A 20,419-nucleotide genomic window follows, 5' to 3' on the forward strand; every position below is an offset into this window, starting at 1 on the left:
GAAAGAACATCACAGGCTAAGGTCCGTATTTAAAAGGGTTTCCGCTAAGGCCGTCTCCCAGTGTGCACAGAAGGGGCAGAGCAGTATTAGATCTCAAACTGACAGCATCAGTCTTACTGGTGTGAGAAGACAGGGAAAGATCCACAATGACAGAAAGGATGGAACTTGAGAGGAAGCCTAGAAGGGTGGAAGCCACAGTGAAGCAAGCCCCCCACACTCTCAAAACCACTGAGATTACGTTCACAGAGGGACTCTGAGCAGCTCGGGGAAAATCACAGCTGAGCTGTGAGCTGAAGGAACTGCGGGGAGATTTCCAGTGCCGCTGACTGCTGAGATGATGTAGTTTGGACTCTAAGGCCAGCAATAATCAAAGTCTCCCAAAAAAGAAAAAAACAAAAATGATACTTACTGACAAAAAGAGATAAATGGGACCCACAAAGAAAAAAAGTATGTATCCAGTAGAAAATGACAAGATAAACAGAAGAGTTTAGAGCAGCTATTGGAAATATATTCAACAACATACAGGCAAAAGCCAGTCATAACCAGCAGAACAACAGAAGATATGAAAGTTACACAGTGAAACCCAACAGAGATTCCTTCACATAGGAATTTAAATAAAAATTTCAGTGTATGTGCTTAAGAAAAAGAATGGAAATGACAGAAGAAATAGTCACTGACCTTGAAAACAAAGTGTTCACCCCTTTTGAGGAAGAAACCGAAAATTATTGAAAAATTACCAGGGCCTCAGCAACCTACATCAATACCCAACACTATCAAATGTACTGATACACATGTAATCAGAGTTGAAGAGGAGAGAGAAAATGGGACCAAAAACAGAATACAAAGTAAGAGGCCAAACTTTTCACATAATGGGGGGAAAAACAAAAACCAAAAAAAAACTTACAATTTTCAGAAGCTCAACAAACCCCAAGCAGGAAGAATATAGAGAAAATCACCCCCAGGCACAGCATGCTGACTGCTGAAAACCAGAAAGCCCTGAAAGGACTCCGAGGTGCTTTGAGGCTGGATTTTCTTTGTATTCTTCAACCAAGCCAACGTATTTTAACACGCTGAACGCAGAGCACATAGGAGAATTCAGCTCTCTTCTGTTATTGTACATATTGGTGTTTCAAAACGAGAGCATAAAGGTATCCTGAGAGCAAAAACTTTGAGAACACTGTGTCATAATGGTATATAAAGAGAAATGAAACTGTTGGGTCATAAAATAGGGGTCTCTTCAACTTTGCCAGATAATTAACAATGTTTTCCCAAACGACTGCTCCGACTTTCACTCTCACTAGCAGAGTTTGAGAGTACAGGCCAAACCAGACTAACACTTGCTACATTCAGACTTAATTTCTGCTGCTCTAATAGGTATGGAATATGACCTCAGTGCAACTCAATTTGCATTTCATGATTGCTAAGGGGATCATGTATCTTTTCAAAAAACTTATTGGACATTTGGATTGTTGCTGTTTAGTCACTAAGTCCTGTCCAACGCTCTTCGACCTCATAGACTATATAGCCCATCAAGCTCCTGTGTCCGTGGGACTTCCCAGGCACGAATACTGGAGTGAGTTGCCATTTCCTTCTCCAGGGATTGAACCTGCACCTCTTGCACTGGCAGGAACATTCTTTACAACTGAGCCACATGTCCCCTCCTTCTTGAACTTCCCTCCCACTCCCAACCCCATCCCACGCCTCCCATGCCACCCAGTTTTTTTCTTATTCTGAGGAATCAGCAAACCTTTGTCAAAAGGGCCTGTTTAAACAGTAAATATTTTATGCTTTGTATGACAAAGACAAAATTAAGAATATTAGACAAGTATTTCTCTATCAAGAGAGAAAACAAATTTCTACAAATTCTAAGTAACTACTAATTATTCAAAATATGATTATAATTGAATATAATTGAGGGGGCAATGTAAGCCTAATAACGAGAAGAATGGATCTGAAGAAAGGATAACAATTCATTTAATATGAGTCCAAGGCTGTAACTAAATGGATTGTAAATATTCATCTGTTCATTCCGATACACAATGAAATTTATATATCCATCTTTGAAAAAATCTTTCACACAGAAGTACAGCCACATACCAATACATAAGCATATAATTTCATTTGGGCATATTCATCTCTGCAAGGTACTTAAAAATTTTTATTAGTCTTGATCTTTGCTTTTAGCATGTAATTATATTTCAATTAAAGCACAGGTTGAAGCCTCTCAATTACATAATTAAATAGATTCTGAAATGTGGACATTTCCTTTGTATTTGCCTCAAGGCCCAAAAACTGTATCGGAACTGTAGTTTGAGCTTGGAAAATATTTCTGTATCAAACTTTTGTGTGTGAATGGAGATTCTGGTTTTCACTTTAAATTTTGATGGCATGAAAAGTGTATAAAGCAGCTTGACATTACCTGTGATTCAAACACTGGTTGCTGTACAAATGAATTTATCACGGTATAGGTTTCACATGAAAGCAGTGCTCTGTCTTGTGATTTTAAACTGAGTTCACTAGGAAATATTACCAATCCTGCAACAGAAGTTAACTTCCACATCCATTAAGTATTTGATTTACAGTATGAGGGCAATCTTCTTCAGAAAAATTTAATCACAATCCCCAAATTTTAAAAACTGCAATAAAACATTACCACTGCTCAGTCATCAAACTGCTGCATAGTAGGGCAATTCAGTCCATTCAGCTTTGATTTCCAACAAAAACTCCTAGCATTGAGATGGTGACATCTTCAAGAGCAAATGAAACTCACCAATGACACTGTAAGTTTAGTAACCTGGACAGATTTAAGTATTTCCTGTAAAGTGCCTCCTGATGACTGAATACAGTGAATAGGCATAGATTTTTAAACACCTTTTTGTTTCAACGAGTTCTGCAAATTTGTCAAACTAAGGCTTTTTTATGCTCCATGCTTATTTTCACCAATATGTATTGCATACATCTTAGCAGATTCCACTTCAGGTTATACTGAAACCATTTTTTCAACTGCTTTGAAAATATTTTCATGCAGACTATTCATAAAGACTAATTCTTCAGTCACTTCAAATGAGCATTGACTGCTAAAATAAACAACTGAGCAGTGCTGAACATCTCTTGACTCATCAAGAGCCTATAAAAACCACTAAAAATCATTTGCCTTGTTTTTTAAATGATTACTGACTGATATTACCCAAGGTGTCCTCAACTTTTAAAACAACTATTCTTACTGAAAGGCTAACGGTCAAAGGTTTATTTTCTGTGAACGCATTTCTTTAACTGCTGTAGTCAAACATGATTTAATTAACTTCCACTGATAAATGGCTTTCCTTACTTGGCTAACAAATGAGCCACTCAGAAATTTACCTTTAGTTACAACTCATTTTCATCTTTCACTTTTGAAAAGGATCTGTTGCATGCATGCAACCTCACAGACTATAACCCATCAGGTTCCTCTGTCCATGGGATTTTTCAGGCAAGAACACTGGAGGGGGTTGCCATTTCCTCCTCCAGGGGATCCAAAACAGTCCATTTTAACGTACTCTTTTTTCTGCTCACTTCTTTCCTATCAGTTGGGATTAGCATGGTATGTGCTCAATCAGGTTAATACTGACATACACTGTATTTTTTTTAGCACAGCTATAGTGTCTCAGCATAATAAATATAATGCTTTGCCATCTAATTTGGTATCAACTGAATCCACTCCACTAATACCTCAAAAGCACTATAGCTGAAGTCCACTCTTCTCATTTTCTCTTCTTTAACATGAAAGGCATGCAGTAATGGGAGAGAGAAGGTCCCAAGAGAGCACATGTGGCAATCCAAAGTTGATGAGTTACAACTGGGTCACTGTGGTCTGCAGCCTGCCCACAACAACGCAGGGCCTAAGTGTCGCTGCAGCAAAGGCCGAGTGTCGCTGCAGAGCAACACCAGTCACAGATAATACGCAGGTTATCAAGTCTGTGTTCCAATAAACCCTATTTATGGATACTGTAATTTGAATTTCATATGATTCTCATGTGTGATGAAATATACTCTTTTTAAATTTTTTTAACATTTTAAAATAAAATCTATCTGGGCTTCTGGACCATATACACAGATGGTGGGCTGGGTCTGAACACAAGGACACATACATAATATGCTGACCTCGAATGTAGACTTCAAGGGTCCCAAATGAAAGTCTATTACATTAATTGCCCCTAAACCTTAACTTTTTGTCTTCCCAGCTCTACAGACTGCCAGAAACTCTCTTGACATGATCCTCCCCTCTGGGCTATCTCTCACTCCCTCCAGTCCTCACCTCGCTTCTCTAATGCCTTTAAATGTTTCTTTGAAAACAGATTTTATGCAGCTTTTCTAGTTATTCACAGTGGTGGGACTGTTCTACTACAAGTTTCTCTGCTACAGGTAGAGATGAAAGTAATACATGCCTGATCAGCTACCAAGACTTACTACCAAGCTACGGTAACCGTACATTAACAGTGTGGAGGTAGTGTCACCGGGATAAAGAATATGAACTAAAATACAGAGCTTAGAAACAATCCATACATTTACTGAACATTTGCTAGCTGACAGAAGTAATCTTTCAAATGAGGGGGGAAAGGAAAGAGGTTTCAATAAATGAGGGAGTAACAACTGGCTCTCCTTAAGTGAGAAAATGAATTTGGACACTTATATCGCACAATATACAAAAAACACATTGCTAGGGCAAAACTATGGAAATGAACTTCTGAAATACATTTTTCAGGGATATATTAGAAATTATCCTAATTATATATTAATTATATTAATTCTAATTATAATATTAGGAACTGTTTTTTATTATAAAAAAACTTCATTATTCAAAACATTCTAAAAGGTACACAAGGAAAAGTCACTTTGTGTAGAGCCACGTGGGATAAATTCCCTAGAGGCAAAGAATTTTGCCCGTTTCCTGTGTAGCCTTCAAATAGCCTATGCACATCATAATTCATGATATTCTCCACCCACCCCCAGGTTTTACAAAGGGACTCTTTATAACATCCAAGAATACTACCACTTACCTCAGTGCAAAGGTAAGGTCATTTCTTTACATCAAACTTAATTAAAACTAAAAAGAATGATTAAAAACTAAATATGATTTTTACTAAGAGAAACACTAAGGCTAAGGACATTTTCACTAAATGGGCCTTCCAAATTTAACTATGTGTAACCGAATAGGAACATCAAACTCTTAATAGCTCTGGAACAGAAATTTCTAGTTTCCTGTTAGCTTCCACCCAACTTAAATTCTAAATAAATGGTAAGAATCAAGTTGGCAGGGTGAATGTAAACAAACCCACAGATTTTTATACTTAGGTGTACCTAAAGCATACTGTCGTCAAACTTTCAACTGTCCTGCTATAAGCAGATTCTACACTTAGTATAGCATTCTGAGGAAAGAAACCCTAACTGATCCTGATGTTCTCCTTGCAGCCTTGCATTTTAGAATGAAGACAGCATGTAACTTCTTACTGCACAAAATGAAAAAACTAGGTGCAGACAGGTAGAACTGCTTGTTGAGGGTGTCACTTGACATTAGCTAACAATGTCAGACATGGAAGAAGTCAAGATTTCTAATCTTGGCTAGATTTCTCATCTAATAGGCTATCTGAATCCCCCATTCAATACAGCGAGTATGCTTTATTTAGAAGGACATGCTATACTTTTAGGAAACTTTATCATACAAAAAAGAAAAAAAAAGCCATGTGAAATCAATGGCCATATCCCCTGACACCTACTCAGTCATTCTCAGTACCCTTCCCACAACTGGTACTCTATGCAACAGCCATCTCTTCACTGGACTTCTCTTCGGAACATGGCCAAAAGGGTCGATTGTCCTTCTGTCCTCTTGCTGAACATTCTCCATCAGCAGCTTGATTTGCTCTCACAGCTAGTTAGGAACACAGTCTAAGATTCCAACCCTGACACAGTTCCAAAGACGTTTCACGGGATTTAAGGCTCATTACAGTCAAACTCCTAATGTTCCCATATACTCACACTTGAAATTATGGAGATATTTTGCAACTCCTCCACTAATTCAAAACATAACTCATCCCATCTCTATGACATTCTATCTTGATATTTCACATATAATACTTAAATCCAGAAACCCACACTTACTTTAATCACAGCAGCAATCCTAAGTATTTCTGTGTTCAAATAAACATCTCCAAACTTAACTACAGACGGCTGAAAGGTTCAGACCTGTTAATGCGGCTCCTCTTCTTAAGAAACTTTATTAATTAAATTCCTCACTTGGAATGTGAAGTTAAGGACATTTTCCATTTCTCACTACTCCCCACCATACTAATTACCTAGTCATTCTCATGTGTGACATTCTTTCATAGTCCACATATCCCCAAACTTAAGATGATCCTTTGCCTATCACACGCGACTATACTACAAATCTACAATAATCAAAACAGTTCTGGCACAAAAACAGACTGATCAATGGAAGAAAATAGAGAGCCCACACAGTTATAATCTATTAATCTAAGAAGAGGAAGCAAGAATACACAATGGAGAAAACAGTCTCTTCAATGAGTGGTGCTGGGAAAACTGGACTTGTAAAAGAAGGCTATTAGAACAATTTCCTCATACCATATGCAAAAGTAAACACAAAATGAATTAAGAGACTTAAATGCAAGATCTGAAGCAATAAAACTTCTAGAAGAGAAGACAAGCAAAACACTTTGACATAAATTACAGCAATATTTCTTCTGGATATGTCTCCTGAGGCAAAAGAAATAAAAGCAAAAACTAAGTAAATGGGACCTAATTATAACTTTTACCGTCAACAAAATGAAAAGATAACCTACTGAATGGGAGAACATTTGCAAACAGTATGACAGATAAGGGGTCAAAATCCACAATTTATAAACAGCTCATACAAAATATAAAAAAAAAAAAAAAAGACTTCAATTTTAAAACTGGGCAGAAGACTAGAATAAATACTTTTCCAGAGAAGACATACAGATGGACAACAGGCACATAAAATGCTAAACATTGCTAATCATCAGAGAAATGCATATCAAAATCAAAAACTTGTAAAAATGGTTATCAATGAAAAATCTGCCAATAACAAATAGATGACCCTTTGTCGAGATTTCCTATGTCCATCTATTGAAGCTTAACCCATACTCTAAAACCATCTAAAGTATTTCCTACTTTTACAAACACGCATTCCACCTTCTTCCTTCCTAAGGCTCTCAATTTTGTTCACACGGCCTCTTCCAAGCAGCAATGAGCTTTAGAGAGGTAGGTACCATCCCTTGCCCCAGAAGAGAATCAAAGTCTAACCAAATGGTGGTTGTCCCAACACTTGCATTAGTTACTGGTTTAAAGCAATTAATGGGAACTAGTTCTAGCTAATGAGCTGTTAGGAGAAATCTGATACAGTAGAGAAAGCATATGGAAAGGATTTCCCTGAATTAAAATAAAAAAGAAAAGCTTTTTTTTTTTTTCTGTCTCTGAATGTTATAATGAGTGTATGACCCTAAGACCTCCTGCTCACCATGTTTTGATTACGAGAGAAACTGAACCAAAGAAAAGACCAACACATTGTACGTACACAATGTAAAGATAGTAACAACCTGGTATCATGAAGCCAGTGAGCTACTCATCACCCTAACTTCTCATTTCCTACAGTGAAAACCCGTCAGTCATCAAGGTAAAGCTCAACAATGCCTGACACCCAGAGACCACCAGGCACACACAGATGCAGGAAAACATGACCTGTATCGGTAACAACTTTGAAAACTGACCCCAAATTGACAGAAATGTTAAAATTACCAGATAAGGACATTAAAACAGCTCTTCTAAGCATATTGAATATGCTCAAAAAACTAAGCAGAGACATGGAAGGAATAAAAAGGTCCAAGTCAAATGTCATAAAATAAAAACACCTAGGATGAAATTACACTGGATATAATAACAGCAGAAATTGCAGATGAAAAGATTAGTGAACTCAACAACAGCAACAAGAAAAACAATTCCACCAAAGAATGGGCAGAGGAACTGAATAAACACCTTCTCAGAGACACACAGGTGGCCTACAGGCACATGAAAAGATGCACAATGTCACTAATCATTTGGCAAATGCAAATCCAAACTGCACTGAGCTATCACCTCACTAAAATGGCTATTATCAAAAAGGCAAGAAAAAACAAGTGTTGTCAACGATGTGGCAAAAAGAGAACCCTCCTACACTGCTGGCAGGAATGTAAACTGGTGCAGTCACAATGGAAAACAGTACGGACATTCCGCAAAAAATTAAGACTAAAACAACATATGATCCAGCTGTTCCACTTGGCAATATGAAAACCTGAACTCAAAGAGACATATGCAGCCATATGTTTACTGCATTATTTACAATAGAAAGATACAGAATCAACCTAAGTGCCCATAAGTGGATGAATGAATAAAGATGTGGTGCATATATCTGCAATAGAATACTACTCGGCCGATTTTTTTTTTAAGATTTTTTTTTTTTATGTGACCATCTTTATAGTCTTTTACTGAATCTGTTACAACATTATTTCTGCTTTACGTTTCGGTTTTTTGCCCGCAAGGCATATGGGGAGTTTAGCTCCCCAACTAGGGATCAAATTCACAATCTCTACATCAGAAGGTGAAGTCTTAACCACTGAACTACCAGGGAAGTCCCTAAGTCACTGAAAAAAAAAAAAAAAAGAAAAGAAAAAAGAAATCATGTCACTTGTGATAACAAGAAATAACTGCCAAAGACTTTCTAACCATAATGATAACTATAAATTCACAGATCCCCAAAACTGTGACAAACCACCACCATAAGAAGCGTGAAGAAATTTACACTAAGGAATAACATAATCAAACTGTCCAAAATCAGTGATACAGAACTACAATCATCCATATAAAAAGACATGATATGTACATAGAACAAAAACAAGGATGACACCAGACTATGCCATCCTGTGTCAGAAACAACATAAGCAAGAAGACTGAAGCACCACATCTTTAAAGTACTGGGATGAAAAGTCACCTCGATTTCTGAACTTGGCAAACATGTGTTTCAAAGGAAAACAGAAGCACTTTGGAAATAAAAATGCTGAAAGAATCTATCACCTGCAGACCTCCCTGCAAGAAACGTTAAACGACTTCTTCAGGCAGAAAACAAAATTGATATTAGGTGAAAATCTGGATCGACACCAAGGAATGGAGAGACTAGCATTGGTAAATAACTCAGATGGTAAGGACTCTGCCTGCAATCCAGGAGACCTGGGTTTGATCCCTGAGTCGGGCTCTGGAGAAAGGAATGGTAACTCACTCCAGTGTTCTTGCCTGGAGAATTCCATGGGCAGAGGAGCCTAGTGGGCTACGGTCCATGGGGTCACAGAGAGTCAGACACGACTGAGAGACTAACAATACAATACAATACAATACAGCATTGGTAAATACACAGGTAAATATATTTTAAATTATTTTTATTATTTAATTCTCTTTAAAAGATATGTTTACTCAAAAATAACAGTATCTTAAGGAGTTTACAGCATGTGAAAGTCAAATGCGTGACAGCAACAGCACAAAGTCCAGGAGGGAGAGTGGAAGGAAATGAACGCACACTTTCATAATATATACAACTATATGATATCACTTCAGGGTGGACTGTGGTAAGTGAAAGATGTATACTATAAACCTTAAAGAAATCAATAAAATAACAAGGCTTATAGACATGCCTCAAAGATAGTGCATGTTCAATTCCATACCACAAAAATAAAGCGAGTTACACAAATCCTGTTTCCCAGTGCATATGAAAGCTATATTTATACTATACTACACTCTGTTAAGTGTCCAACAGCATTCTGTCTAAAATAAAAAATGTACATACCTTAATTTAAAAGTGCTTTGCTGCTAAAAGGTGCTAACCATCATCTCTGCCTTAAGCAAGTCATAATCTTTTTGCTGGTGGAGGGTCTTGTCTTGATGTTCAGTGGCTGCTATCTGATCAGGGTGGTGGTTGCCGAAGGTGGGCATGATTATAGCAATTTTTTAAAGACAATAACGAAGTTTGTAAAGTCAACTGACTCTTCCTTCAACAAACAATTTCTCTGTAACATGCAACACTATCTATTTACCCATAGTAGAACTTCTTTCAAAATTGGAGTCAATCCTCTCAAATTCTGCTGCTTCTTTGTCAGCTGAATTCATGGAATAGTCTAAATCCTTTGTTGTCATTCCAATGATCTTCACAGCATCTTCACCAGGAGTAGATTCACTCTCAAGAAACCCCTTTCTTTGCTCATCCATCAGAAGCAACTCATTTGCTTGAGTCTTATCACGAGACTGCAGCATTTCAGTCACATCTTCAGGCTCCACTTCCAATTCTAGTTCTCCTGCCATGTCCACCACATCTGCAGTTACTTCCTCTGTGGAGATCCTAAGGCCCTCAAAGTCATCCATGAGGGCTGGAATCAACTTCTTCCCAACTCCTGTTAAGTCATCATGGCATCTAGAATGGTGAGTCCTTTCCAGAAGGTCAAGTGACTTTGCCCAGATCCATCACAAGACTCACTACCTATGGCAGGTATAGCGTTACGAAACCTATTTTCTCAAATAATAAGCCTTGAAAGAGAGAATTACTCATTGATCCATGGGCTGCAGAATAGATGTGTTCACAGGCATAAGAACATTAATCTCCTTATACATCTCCATCAGAGCTCCTGGGTGGCCAGGTGAACTGTCAATAAGCAGTAGGATTTTGAAAGAGCACTTTTTTTCTCTGAACACTAAGGTAATAACAGTGGGCCTAAAATATTCAGTAAACCATATTGTAAACTGATGCGCTATCCATAAATATTGTTGCATTCATACAGCATAAGCAGAGTAAATTTAGCATAATTCATACGGGATCTAGGTTTGTTTTTTTTTTTGAATGGTAAATGAGTACTAGCTTCAAGTGAAAGTCATCTGTTGCATTACCCTAAACAGACAGAGTCAGTCTGTCTTTCAAAGGTTTGAAGCCAGATACTGACTTCTCCTCTCTAGCTATGAAAGTCCTTGATGGTGTCTTCTTCCAATAGAAGGCTGTTTTGTCTACACTGAAAATCTGTGGTTTACTGTAGCCAACTTCATTATAATTATCTTTCCTAGATCTTCTGGAAGACCTGCAGCTTCTCCATCAGCACTGGCTGCTTCATGTTGCACTTTTAAAGTTATCAAGATGGCCTCTTTCCTCAAACTTCATGAACCAACCTCTGCAGCTTCAAGGTGCTTCTCTGGAGCTTTTCTCAGCCCTTGTAGACTGGAAGAGAGTTAGGGCCTTGCTCTGCTTTAGGCTTTGACTTTAGGAAATTTTGTGGCTGAACTGACCTTCTATCCAGAACGCCAAACTTTCCCCGTAACAACAATAAGGCTGTGCTGCGTTTTTATCATTTGTGTCTTCACTGGAGTAGCACTTTTAATTTCCTGAAAGAACTTTTCCTTTGCATTCATAACGTAGCTAACTGTTTGGCACAAGAGGCCTAGCTTTCAGCCTATCTCAGCCTTCCGTGTCTTCCTCACTAAGCCTAATCACTTCTAGCTTTTGATTTAAAGTGAGAGACGTTAAGACTCTTCCTTTCGCTTGAGCACTTAAGAGACCACTGCAGGGTTATTAACTGGCCTAAACTCAATATTGTTGTGTCTGAGGGAATAGGGAAACCTGAAGAGAGGGAGAAAGACAGGGGAATGGCTAGTAGGGGGTGGGGAGAGGGAGGAGGGCGGAACTAGATTCCACATGCCCCAACTAAAGATCCCACATGCTTCAACAAAGACCCAGCACAGCCAAAATATAAAATAAGTATTTAAAAATGTATGCAAAAGGAAATGAACAGATAAACACAAATGGGGCAGAGAGGAAGCCTTTATCACATTAAATATATATAGTCTCAATATTACAAATAAAAAGCAGAAGATTGTCAGGTTAGATTTTTTTTTTTAATGTGCTACTGCAAGAAACATGCCCCAAATATTAAAATACAAATAGGGTAAGATAAAAGAATGTAATTACATATACCATATTCACATTAGTCAAAAGAAAGCTGGGATGGGTATGTTAATATTAAAGTAGCTTTCAGAGTCAAATACAGGATTTTTCTGTTATAGTCACAGGTATCCTTATCAATAGCGTCCCTTTGATCGAAGTTTACGAAGTTCTTTTAATGTAACCATTAAATCTGTCACAGCCTCCCCAGGATGTGGAAGAATTCATTGCTGTAAACTAACAAGCACCTACTACAGTTCTACAGACAGAAACAGGCTGAAACTGAGACACAGTTCAACTTTATTTCAGTGCAAAAAAAGGGGGGGGAGGCGTTTAAGTCTTGGGGGGCATGCCCAAGACTACCATTCTTAGAAAGGCCTGCCTGCCCAGATGGCATCTAGGAGGTTGGGTTTGGAGAGGTTTCCCATGGCTCCAGAGGTGATAAGGGTAATTTACTGTGCATGGATTATCTGTGCAAACAACGTGGCCTTCCCTTCTGGTACCTGACTGGCAGGAGGGCCTACACGACCAGCCCCCAGTAAAGACCTTGAGCGGCTCAGGGCAGAAGCACCACACAAGTGTCCGTATTTCTCCTGCTGGAGGACAAGGGTGCTGTGTGTGACCCCTCACGGGAGGGAGAACACCAAAGGAAGCCTGCACACAGATTCTTCTAGACCTCGTCAACATCTTTTCCCATTTAAGATCTTTCTACCGCATCAGGGCAGAAAGCCTCAGCCATAAGTACAACTCTATGATGAGGCCCTTGAGTCTGAGTCAGTCCCCAGTGTAGACGTGGTCATGTGAACCCTCAACACAAACACAGAATTCAGGTATGTGAGTGTTTCCTTCCTCTTAAAAAAACTGTAAGGTAAAATGCAGACTAAATAACTGATAATTTTTTATTTTATACTGCAAAGCACTAGGATTATAAAAAAAAAACAACAGTATTAGATAACCTTATTCATAAAATAGGTACCTGGGACCATCTTACATATATATAGACCATGTTTTCAATGATCTTATATAAACCTACTTTCAACTGGTTAGAGAAGTGTATGGAGGTTTTTACTGTCATTGTCAGTAAGGCTTTTTAAACAAAAATTACATTTACATTGTTTACCTACATTGTAAATCTGTACACCCACCTTATTACAGAAAAGCTATTTTTGTTCTCTTTTTCAGTCTACAAAAAGAGCCCAAAGTACTTCTTAAAAAACTTACAACTCTTCTTGCAGAAATTAGTTGGGTTTTTACACACACAAGTGGCACAAAATCAGCAGAACACAATGGAATTGCAGTACGCGCTTAGTCACTCAGTTGTGCCCAACTCTTTGCGACCCCATGGACCATAGCCTGCCAGGCTCCTCTGTTGGTGGGGACTGTTCAGGCAAGAATACTGGAGTGGGTTGCCATGCCCTCCTCCAGGGCATCTTCCCAACCCAGGGATTGAACCCAGGTCTCCCACACTGCAGGCGGATTCTTTACCGTCTGAGCTACCAGGGAAGCCCAATCATGAGGGTGAAGAAACACGAGAAATTATCAATTCTAAGTGGAGAGATGCTACAAGTAATGTTTTAATGGTTGGTAGTACCCCCAGGAATCCAAAGAGGAAATTAAAAGAGAAAAACGGTTTAGCATATTCTTCTGTCTAGCAAAAGATAAAAGTTCCTGTGGAAAAACTGAAGAACAATTTCAGGGAAATTCCAGAAAAACTCAACTGCTGGATACTGAATGCACTTTAACAACTGAGGAGAGGATGCATTGGTTTTAAAATGGGAATAATGTTGCTGATTCCGGGGGCTGTCAGCCTCGGCAGTACCGCAGCTGGGCTCTGAGCGCAGCGCACGATGGCTGGCAGTGGCCACTAGGTGTCAGCCGCGCACGCGCCTCCCTGGACCACCGGCTCAGCGCTGCCCCTCACTGACAGACTCCGCTCGGATCCGCTCATCCCAGCCAAGAAGCCTGGCGCTCAGGGTACTCTGTGCAGCGCCAGAGACAAAATGTCACACCAGCGCAGCATCCACGCCCTCAGTAATTAAGTGCTCACAGAAACAACATGAATTTACACATGTTGGTAAGTGACAGAGAGGAGAGATACATATTCCAACAAGAAGGACACGTACTCAAACATTTCTTTCTTAAAAGACGTGAACAATCCAAAAGTTTAGAGCGTACAGACACCCCCATCTGAGCTTTGCATCTTGTTCTTTTCCATCGTCTCAGACTGAAAGGTCCAATTCTACTTCAGTTTATTTCAGCATCTGTCGAAGGTTTTTTAAAAAAGGATTCCCACAAAAGCAAGGAGATCTAAACAGAGGCACATGTTTTCAACGACCATTTTTCAATCCCAAACTTCTCAAATATTAGCCAGCAGAGTTTCACTTTCCAGAGTCAAAAAACATTAATTTTTAACAAATGGGTTTAAAACATACATCAATGCTTTAGAATACTTTACTCAGGAAATTCTGTGTCCAAGATTTTTTGGCAACAAATGTGAGAATATTGTGTTGTTTGTTTGAGTACAAACTTTCATTGTTTCTGGCAATAAACTAACAATAGACACAGCTCCAAACATCTGTTACCAAAATGCTCAACCCCCAGCACGTATTTCTTTGAGAAGTCATTACATTCTCATTGCTGAAACATCACTTTTATCTTGAAGAGGCAGGTTAAATGTTTATTTTCTTTACAGAGGCAGGGACCATAATTTATTCAGTTACATGCTGTCCTAATAATGCTCAACAAATTTGTAACACCTCTTTTTTTGTAAAATAAAGCCTGTTCTGGGCTCAACAGCACTTTTACATACTTTGCCCCTAAGGAACCTTTTGAGATTTCAGAGACTGTCATTGTCACACCTCCCCACTCCTATCACTTAAGCAGAACTGTAAAAATGTCCTCTATTTTACAAGGGTTCCTTTGATGAGTATAAATGTATAAACGTGAATAAAATTCATCACATTGGCGACATCCTTTAACATTCTGGCACTTATTTTTTTTCTTGTAACTATGAATGATTCCATGACTGATCTTTAGTGCTATTCATTTAGGCCACAAATATTTACTGAGGAACGACCAAAACAGAAAAAGACACATCAGAACGGCACTACTATCTAGTGAGGAGACACAGACAAGGCAGAGGGTGCTAAGTACAGAGGAGAAGACAATCCACCAGGGTGTGACGGGATGAGGCGCCTGAAATTTTCAACAGGGAGCCCAGCAAAGACCTCAGGTAAACTTGAGTAAATACTTGAGGAAACGAGGGAGGAAGCCAGGCATGTATCTGAGGAGAATGGTCAACGGAAAGGGAACAGGAACTGCAAGGGCCCAGAGGTGGACGGTTCTGAGTAAGACCCAGGAGGTCAGGGCAGCTGAAGGAAGCGAGGCCAGGGAAGAGTTACTGTGAGCAATGTCTCAGAAGCGCCTGAGGGGATCGTGAAGATCATGAGAGCCCAGATGGTCAGTAACGACTGGCTTTTTTTTTTTTTTTTTTTTTTTTCTTAATAAAATGGGAAGTAGCTGAAGAGTGTTAAGCAGAGAAGTGATGTAACTTGACCTCCGCTACTTATTTATCTATTCAGCAGTGGGGATCATTCTATGGATGAAAACCCAAGACTATCATTAATTTTTGTTATTGCTCAAATTGGTCCAGCTCTTAGGAGCTCCTTGAGGTTGGCTCCTATGCTTTTAACAAGTTTCCATCTCAATCAGCACTTCCTTGCTTTCTGGCACCTCATCTTGTACTTTCCCTGCACTGTGAGCCACTTCCAAGAGCCTTGGTCCTTTTTATTGGAAAACACTGGTTACAAACCAAGACCTGGGCACTTGACAGGCTCACTGCTAGAAGTCACTGGTTCTAGGCTTTCAGAGGGACAGAGCTAGGAGTTAAATACATGCATACTAACACTTGCATATACATACACCTGGATTTCAGTATCATCTGTCCATGTAAATACTAAAAACCCTGAGTTTATATTGATACCTCTGATAACCATTCTAACACAACAAAACTCATTTTAGAATAGTGCTCACTAGCTTACGGCATGTGTGTGCAGTTTTTGTTTGATTTTGTCTTTAGCTTTATGGGTGTCCAGTCAATATACTATTTTTCAGCGCTTAGTTTCTTCTCTACCCCCTTCACTGTGAATTTTGCTCTTCCTTTTAAGGTTCCCCCAGAGCCCAGACAGCTGTAATTGCTTATTTACAGGCTAAGTGAAACATTCCTATGGTTCCAGGAATCAGAGCTATACAAAAAGATATATATAGCTTATTCAACCATTCTATTCTGTGTGGTCATTTAGGTTTTTTTTACAGTATTTTGCAAATTAAACAACGCTAGCAATTATTAACCTTTAATGGCACAAGTTTCTGTATTATTGAAGGCATATTTTCAGGACAGAACCTCAGAAAGGTCAAAAGATAAGTGCATATATAGTTTGTGGGATACTACCAACCTTCTCTCCAGAAGATATGCACCCATTTGCATTCCTGTCCACAAGGCATATGAGTGCCCATTTCCCTACAGCCTTATCAAAAATAAGCTGCTACAGTTCAACAACCCAGCACCACAAAGGGCCCTTTCACTATTCTTCACTGCCTTTCCTATAACGCTTCTGCTTCTCACCGTCACAAAATATTCCAAAACTACTTTTAAGAAGCTCATGGAAGAATCAGCTCCATGACCTATCACAACGATGACCTGGCCATCAAGTATGCTCAGACTATGGAAATTATTACCGGGCATTATACTGTTCAAATGTGGTAATAATGTAAGCCTTTAAATATAAGGTCACACTTCCAAAACAAACACTCTAACTTCACTAATCGTGAGGTGAGAGTGACTCGTCCACTTAAATTAGGTCAATTTGATCATCTGAGTAAAGCAAATGTTACAATAACTGAATAATTACTTAAATCTAAATCCTTGTCTCAACTATACCTTTGAAAGGTTTACCTGTATTAAATCTGTGTAATTTCTATGGCAAAAAATTCCACTTTTAATATCCCTTTGGAAGACCTGTTTTCACTTCTCCCAAACACGTTTGTCAAAAACCAAGGGGAATTTTTAAGCAGCAAAGCAGTTTTACTTCACAGGGTCTGTTGCCTTCATAGATAGAAGGTAAACGCTGCATTTATTTTTGATTGAAAGTCACAGTGGAAGCTCTGAAAGACGGCAGACTGTGTATATGGTATCGCTTTGGGATGGTGCCAAAAAGACAAACCAAACTGCCAACTTGACTGAAAAGAAATTATTTTAATCAATTTTTAAAATAGCAAACAGAACTAGCTCAAACTGTGGACTAAAGACGTGTCAAATCCTGTCTCTCCTAATTTAAATCTTTGTCAGAGAGTTTTTTCTTAAAAGAGTAAGATGCCTAAGTACAGTCAGTAATCTCCATTTCTAAAAATTTTAATTTCTTATTTAAATGTAAATTATTTAAAGATTGGTGTTTATTGTACAACTTAACATATTATATAATCTAGTGGTCTGCACAAACTACCCTTGGATATCAATAATTTCCTATTTTAAGGGTTTTTACATTAATCATTTAATAAATCTTACAAGTGAATCTTCATGTTGACACAGCAAATGTTATAAAGTTATGGTTTAAATATGTGTTTCTTCTACTTACTTCTGTGCTCCCTGAGACAACAGCTCTGTCCACGTTCACTAATAACGGTTCTTCCATCTGGCACACCCCCAGTGACCACTCCACACAACGGTGGTGAGCCCAACAAGTGCCTAACATGGTTAAAGTGAAAAGAAGCAAATAAGTACACATTAAACATATTAACGCTAACAATTAAAGATGTAAAATCCTTCAGTCGATTCTAACGTGAATATACACCGCATCCTATATTTGTGATTCCACTAAAGCAGCTCTTCTCAAAACGCATCGTCCGGGAACTTGTGATAAATGCAAATCTTACATCACAACCAAGACCTACGAATCAAACACTCTTGCCATGGTGACCAGAAACCTATATTAACAAGCCCTCCAAGTGAATCTAATGTACACTGTATCAATGATTGCTTCTTCAACAAAGAAATTAATTTCTAGTCATTTTATTTAAATATTATTGTATTTTTATTTGGTATATTTACATAAATATAAAGGAAATTTATCTCATCCTTTATGACAAACTACATATACACCACTCTTCCACACCAATCATTGATAACAGCTCAGTCTTTAAATTCTCTATCACTTGAACAATTACATGCAGTTCAACTACAGAATGAAATTTACTCAAAGCCCCAACATCACTGAGTCATAAATATGGGCCACTACACTGTACTACAGGACGTCCACACGGCTAAGATCCATCATCCTTCACTCCTACTTCAGGAAGACTCAGACTGCCATGCTCCCAAGTTTTCACAGATCCCTTTATAATCTCTCTCTCTGCAACTGTCAGATTTCCATGGCACTGCTGTCTACACAAGTGCAAATGCAAATATTTATAAAAGCGTCCAGCCCAGTTATGGCCCTGTGCAGATGCTAAATAAGTTAGATAAACATAATTAGACAATTTATTTTACCTAAGCAGGCATATTTAACAAAGATATTTTTAACAATGGCAATAATTATTTCTAGATGAATGCTATTTAATATTAAGTTGATAATTGGCCTTGCAGAATCAAGAGGTAGCTATTATTGAAGACTGGCTCATACCTGTAGGATCAAATAAGGCTTGGACATCAATGGCATCGGGAAGGCCAACCAGACTGAGTTCATCCCACAGTTTACCAGGCTGATCGTCTGAAGCAGTCTGTGTGCTCACACTGACACAAGTCACGACACTCTGCTGAGGCCGTTCCCTGGAAAAGAAAACAAAACAAAACAAATGTGAAAATGAGAACAAGGAGAAAACTGTTTCGCTTCATAATGACTTAAATATAAGGTATTGCCAAATCAATTTTAATTTATTTTGCATAAACTGCTTATAAAACAACTTCTAGAATATATGTCATTGTTCATAACATCAATATTAATATAAAACTGGGTAGCTATATCATGTAAGCAACAACTAAAAAAAAAGTCTCCAAATCCATAAGGAAATGTTATATATCCGTAATTTTTTAACTGACATTCTACTATTCTAGTCAGAAACTGTATGTTGTCATATAAAATGAATATTCCCTTTGGCCTTACTTAAATGCTTAAAAAACATAACTTGAGCAAATCAGAAATCTCTAACACGCTTTATGGTAAGGGCTACCAACAACAGAGTCGGCAGTTAAGTTTACAAAAAGAAAGGTTATTTCCCAGGGGAAGTGAAAACCCACTACGAAGTGTGACAAGGTAGGCAAGGGGAGGGGAATGTGTCAGCGGGCGCATTCGTATGTCCCCTCGGCAATCTTAATAGCCTATCTATGCTGCGACGCTGCATGTACCCTCCGCTAAGACTTCACCTCACAAACCAGAAGTCAAAAGCAAAACCAAAACAGCTACCTACCGGTGACTTGGGAATAAGGGAAATAGTGTAACAACAGCAGAAAGTTCCTGATAAAAGTGAACACTGAATAAGATATACCACAGATGGGAGGTTTCAGACTTTCAAAGCCCTAAAACTTCAGATATTCATTGAGATTGGTAAGTAAACAATGACTGCTATTGTGTCTAACAGTAAACACAGGAAATCAGATGGTTGGCACTAAAACTTTAATTTTCTCCTGATATCAAAGTATTCAGCTTGATGATAATTCTGGATTAAGTCACTATTGAATATAGATCATAACTCACTGCACATCTGTCTGCTGGATATTTATCATGATTCCTATTAAGAGAAAATCAGCACAATGACCAGGGAACTAAACTTTTTTATACCTGGAATCATTGAAAGAGAAAAAGTATTAACATTTTTCAGTAAGTACATTTAAATATCAAACCATGTAAAAAATAACCTGTATTTTTATGTGCAGCATTAGAAATGCACAAACTTTTTTTTTTAAAGTTCACCATGCTATGCTAACTCCAAATCCCATTTTTATGAATGCCCACGGTGAAACAAATGAGAACAAACCTCCTATAAATATGATCTCTCCCTTCCTGAAAATATACCTTCATTACTAATCATTGCCAATTTATGAGGAGGAAAAAAAAGACCAACAGTTTGTCTATAACGATGAACGTATTGCTTAAACATACTTTCTTTACACCAGAATTTGATGGGGGCACAGATATAAAAACCAATGGAATGACTAAATATGCTATTACTAACCAGTTCCTAACCAGCAAGTTAGTCAAACTTGACCTTAAGGTTTTAGAGTCAGTGTGTAGGCAGACAATGTGACATCAACCCGAAGGGCTACAGAAGCCTGGCTTAGGGAACAGCAGAGATACACAACCTCTCCCCCAAAGCTTAAGTCTAAAACAAACCAAAAAGAGAGGAAATGATCCC

The 20,419-nt window shown here is 38.4% G+C and overlaps 1 protein-coding gene across 17 annotated transcripts in view; it reads right to left on the minus strand.

Annotated features, from left to right (window-relative positions):
* The window catches only part of KMT2C (lysine methyltransferase 2C), a 254,607-nt gene that overhangs the window by 131,167 nt on the left and 103,021 nt on the right, over positions 1–20,419 (minus strand). For all 17 annotated transcript variants that reach the window (XR_009696784.1, XR_009696785.1, XM_061166176.1 and 14 more), the window contains 2 exons: positions 18,691–18,836; positions 17,647–17,756 (listed from right to left, as the gene is read on the minus strand). Coding sequence is in view for 15 of the 17 variants with exons in the window: in XM_061166176.1 (XP_061022159.1) it covers positions 17,647–17,756; positions 18,691–18,836 (256 nt within the window). In the remaining 2 variants the exon portion in view is untranslated. The remainder of the gene's footprint in view (positions 1–17,646; positions 17,757–18,690; positions 18,837–20,419) is intronic.

Source organism: Dama dama, chromosome 18 (assembly GCF_033118175.1).
Source record: "Dama dama isolate Ldn47 chromosome 18, ASM3311817v1, whole genome shotgun sequence".
NCBI lineage: Eukaryota > Metazoa > Chordata > Mammalia > Artiodactyla > Cervidae > Dama > Dama dama.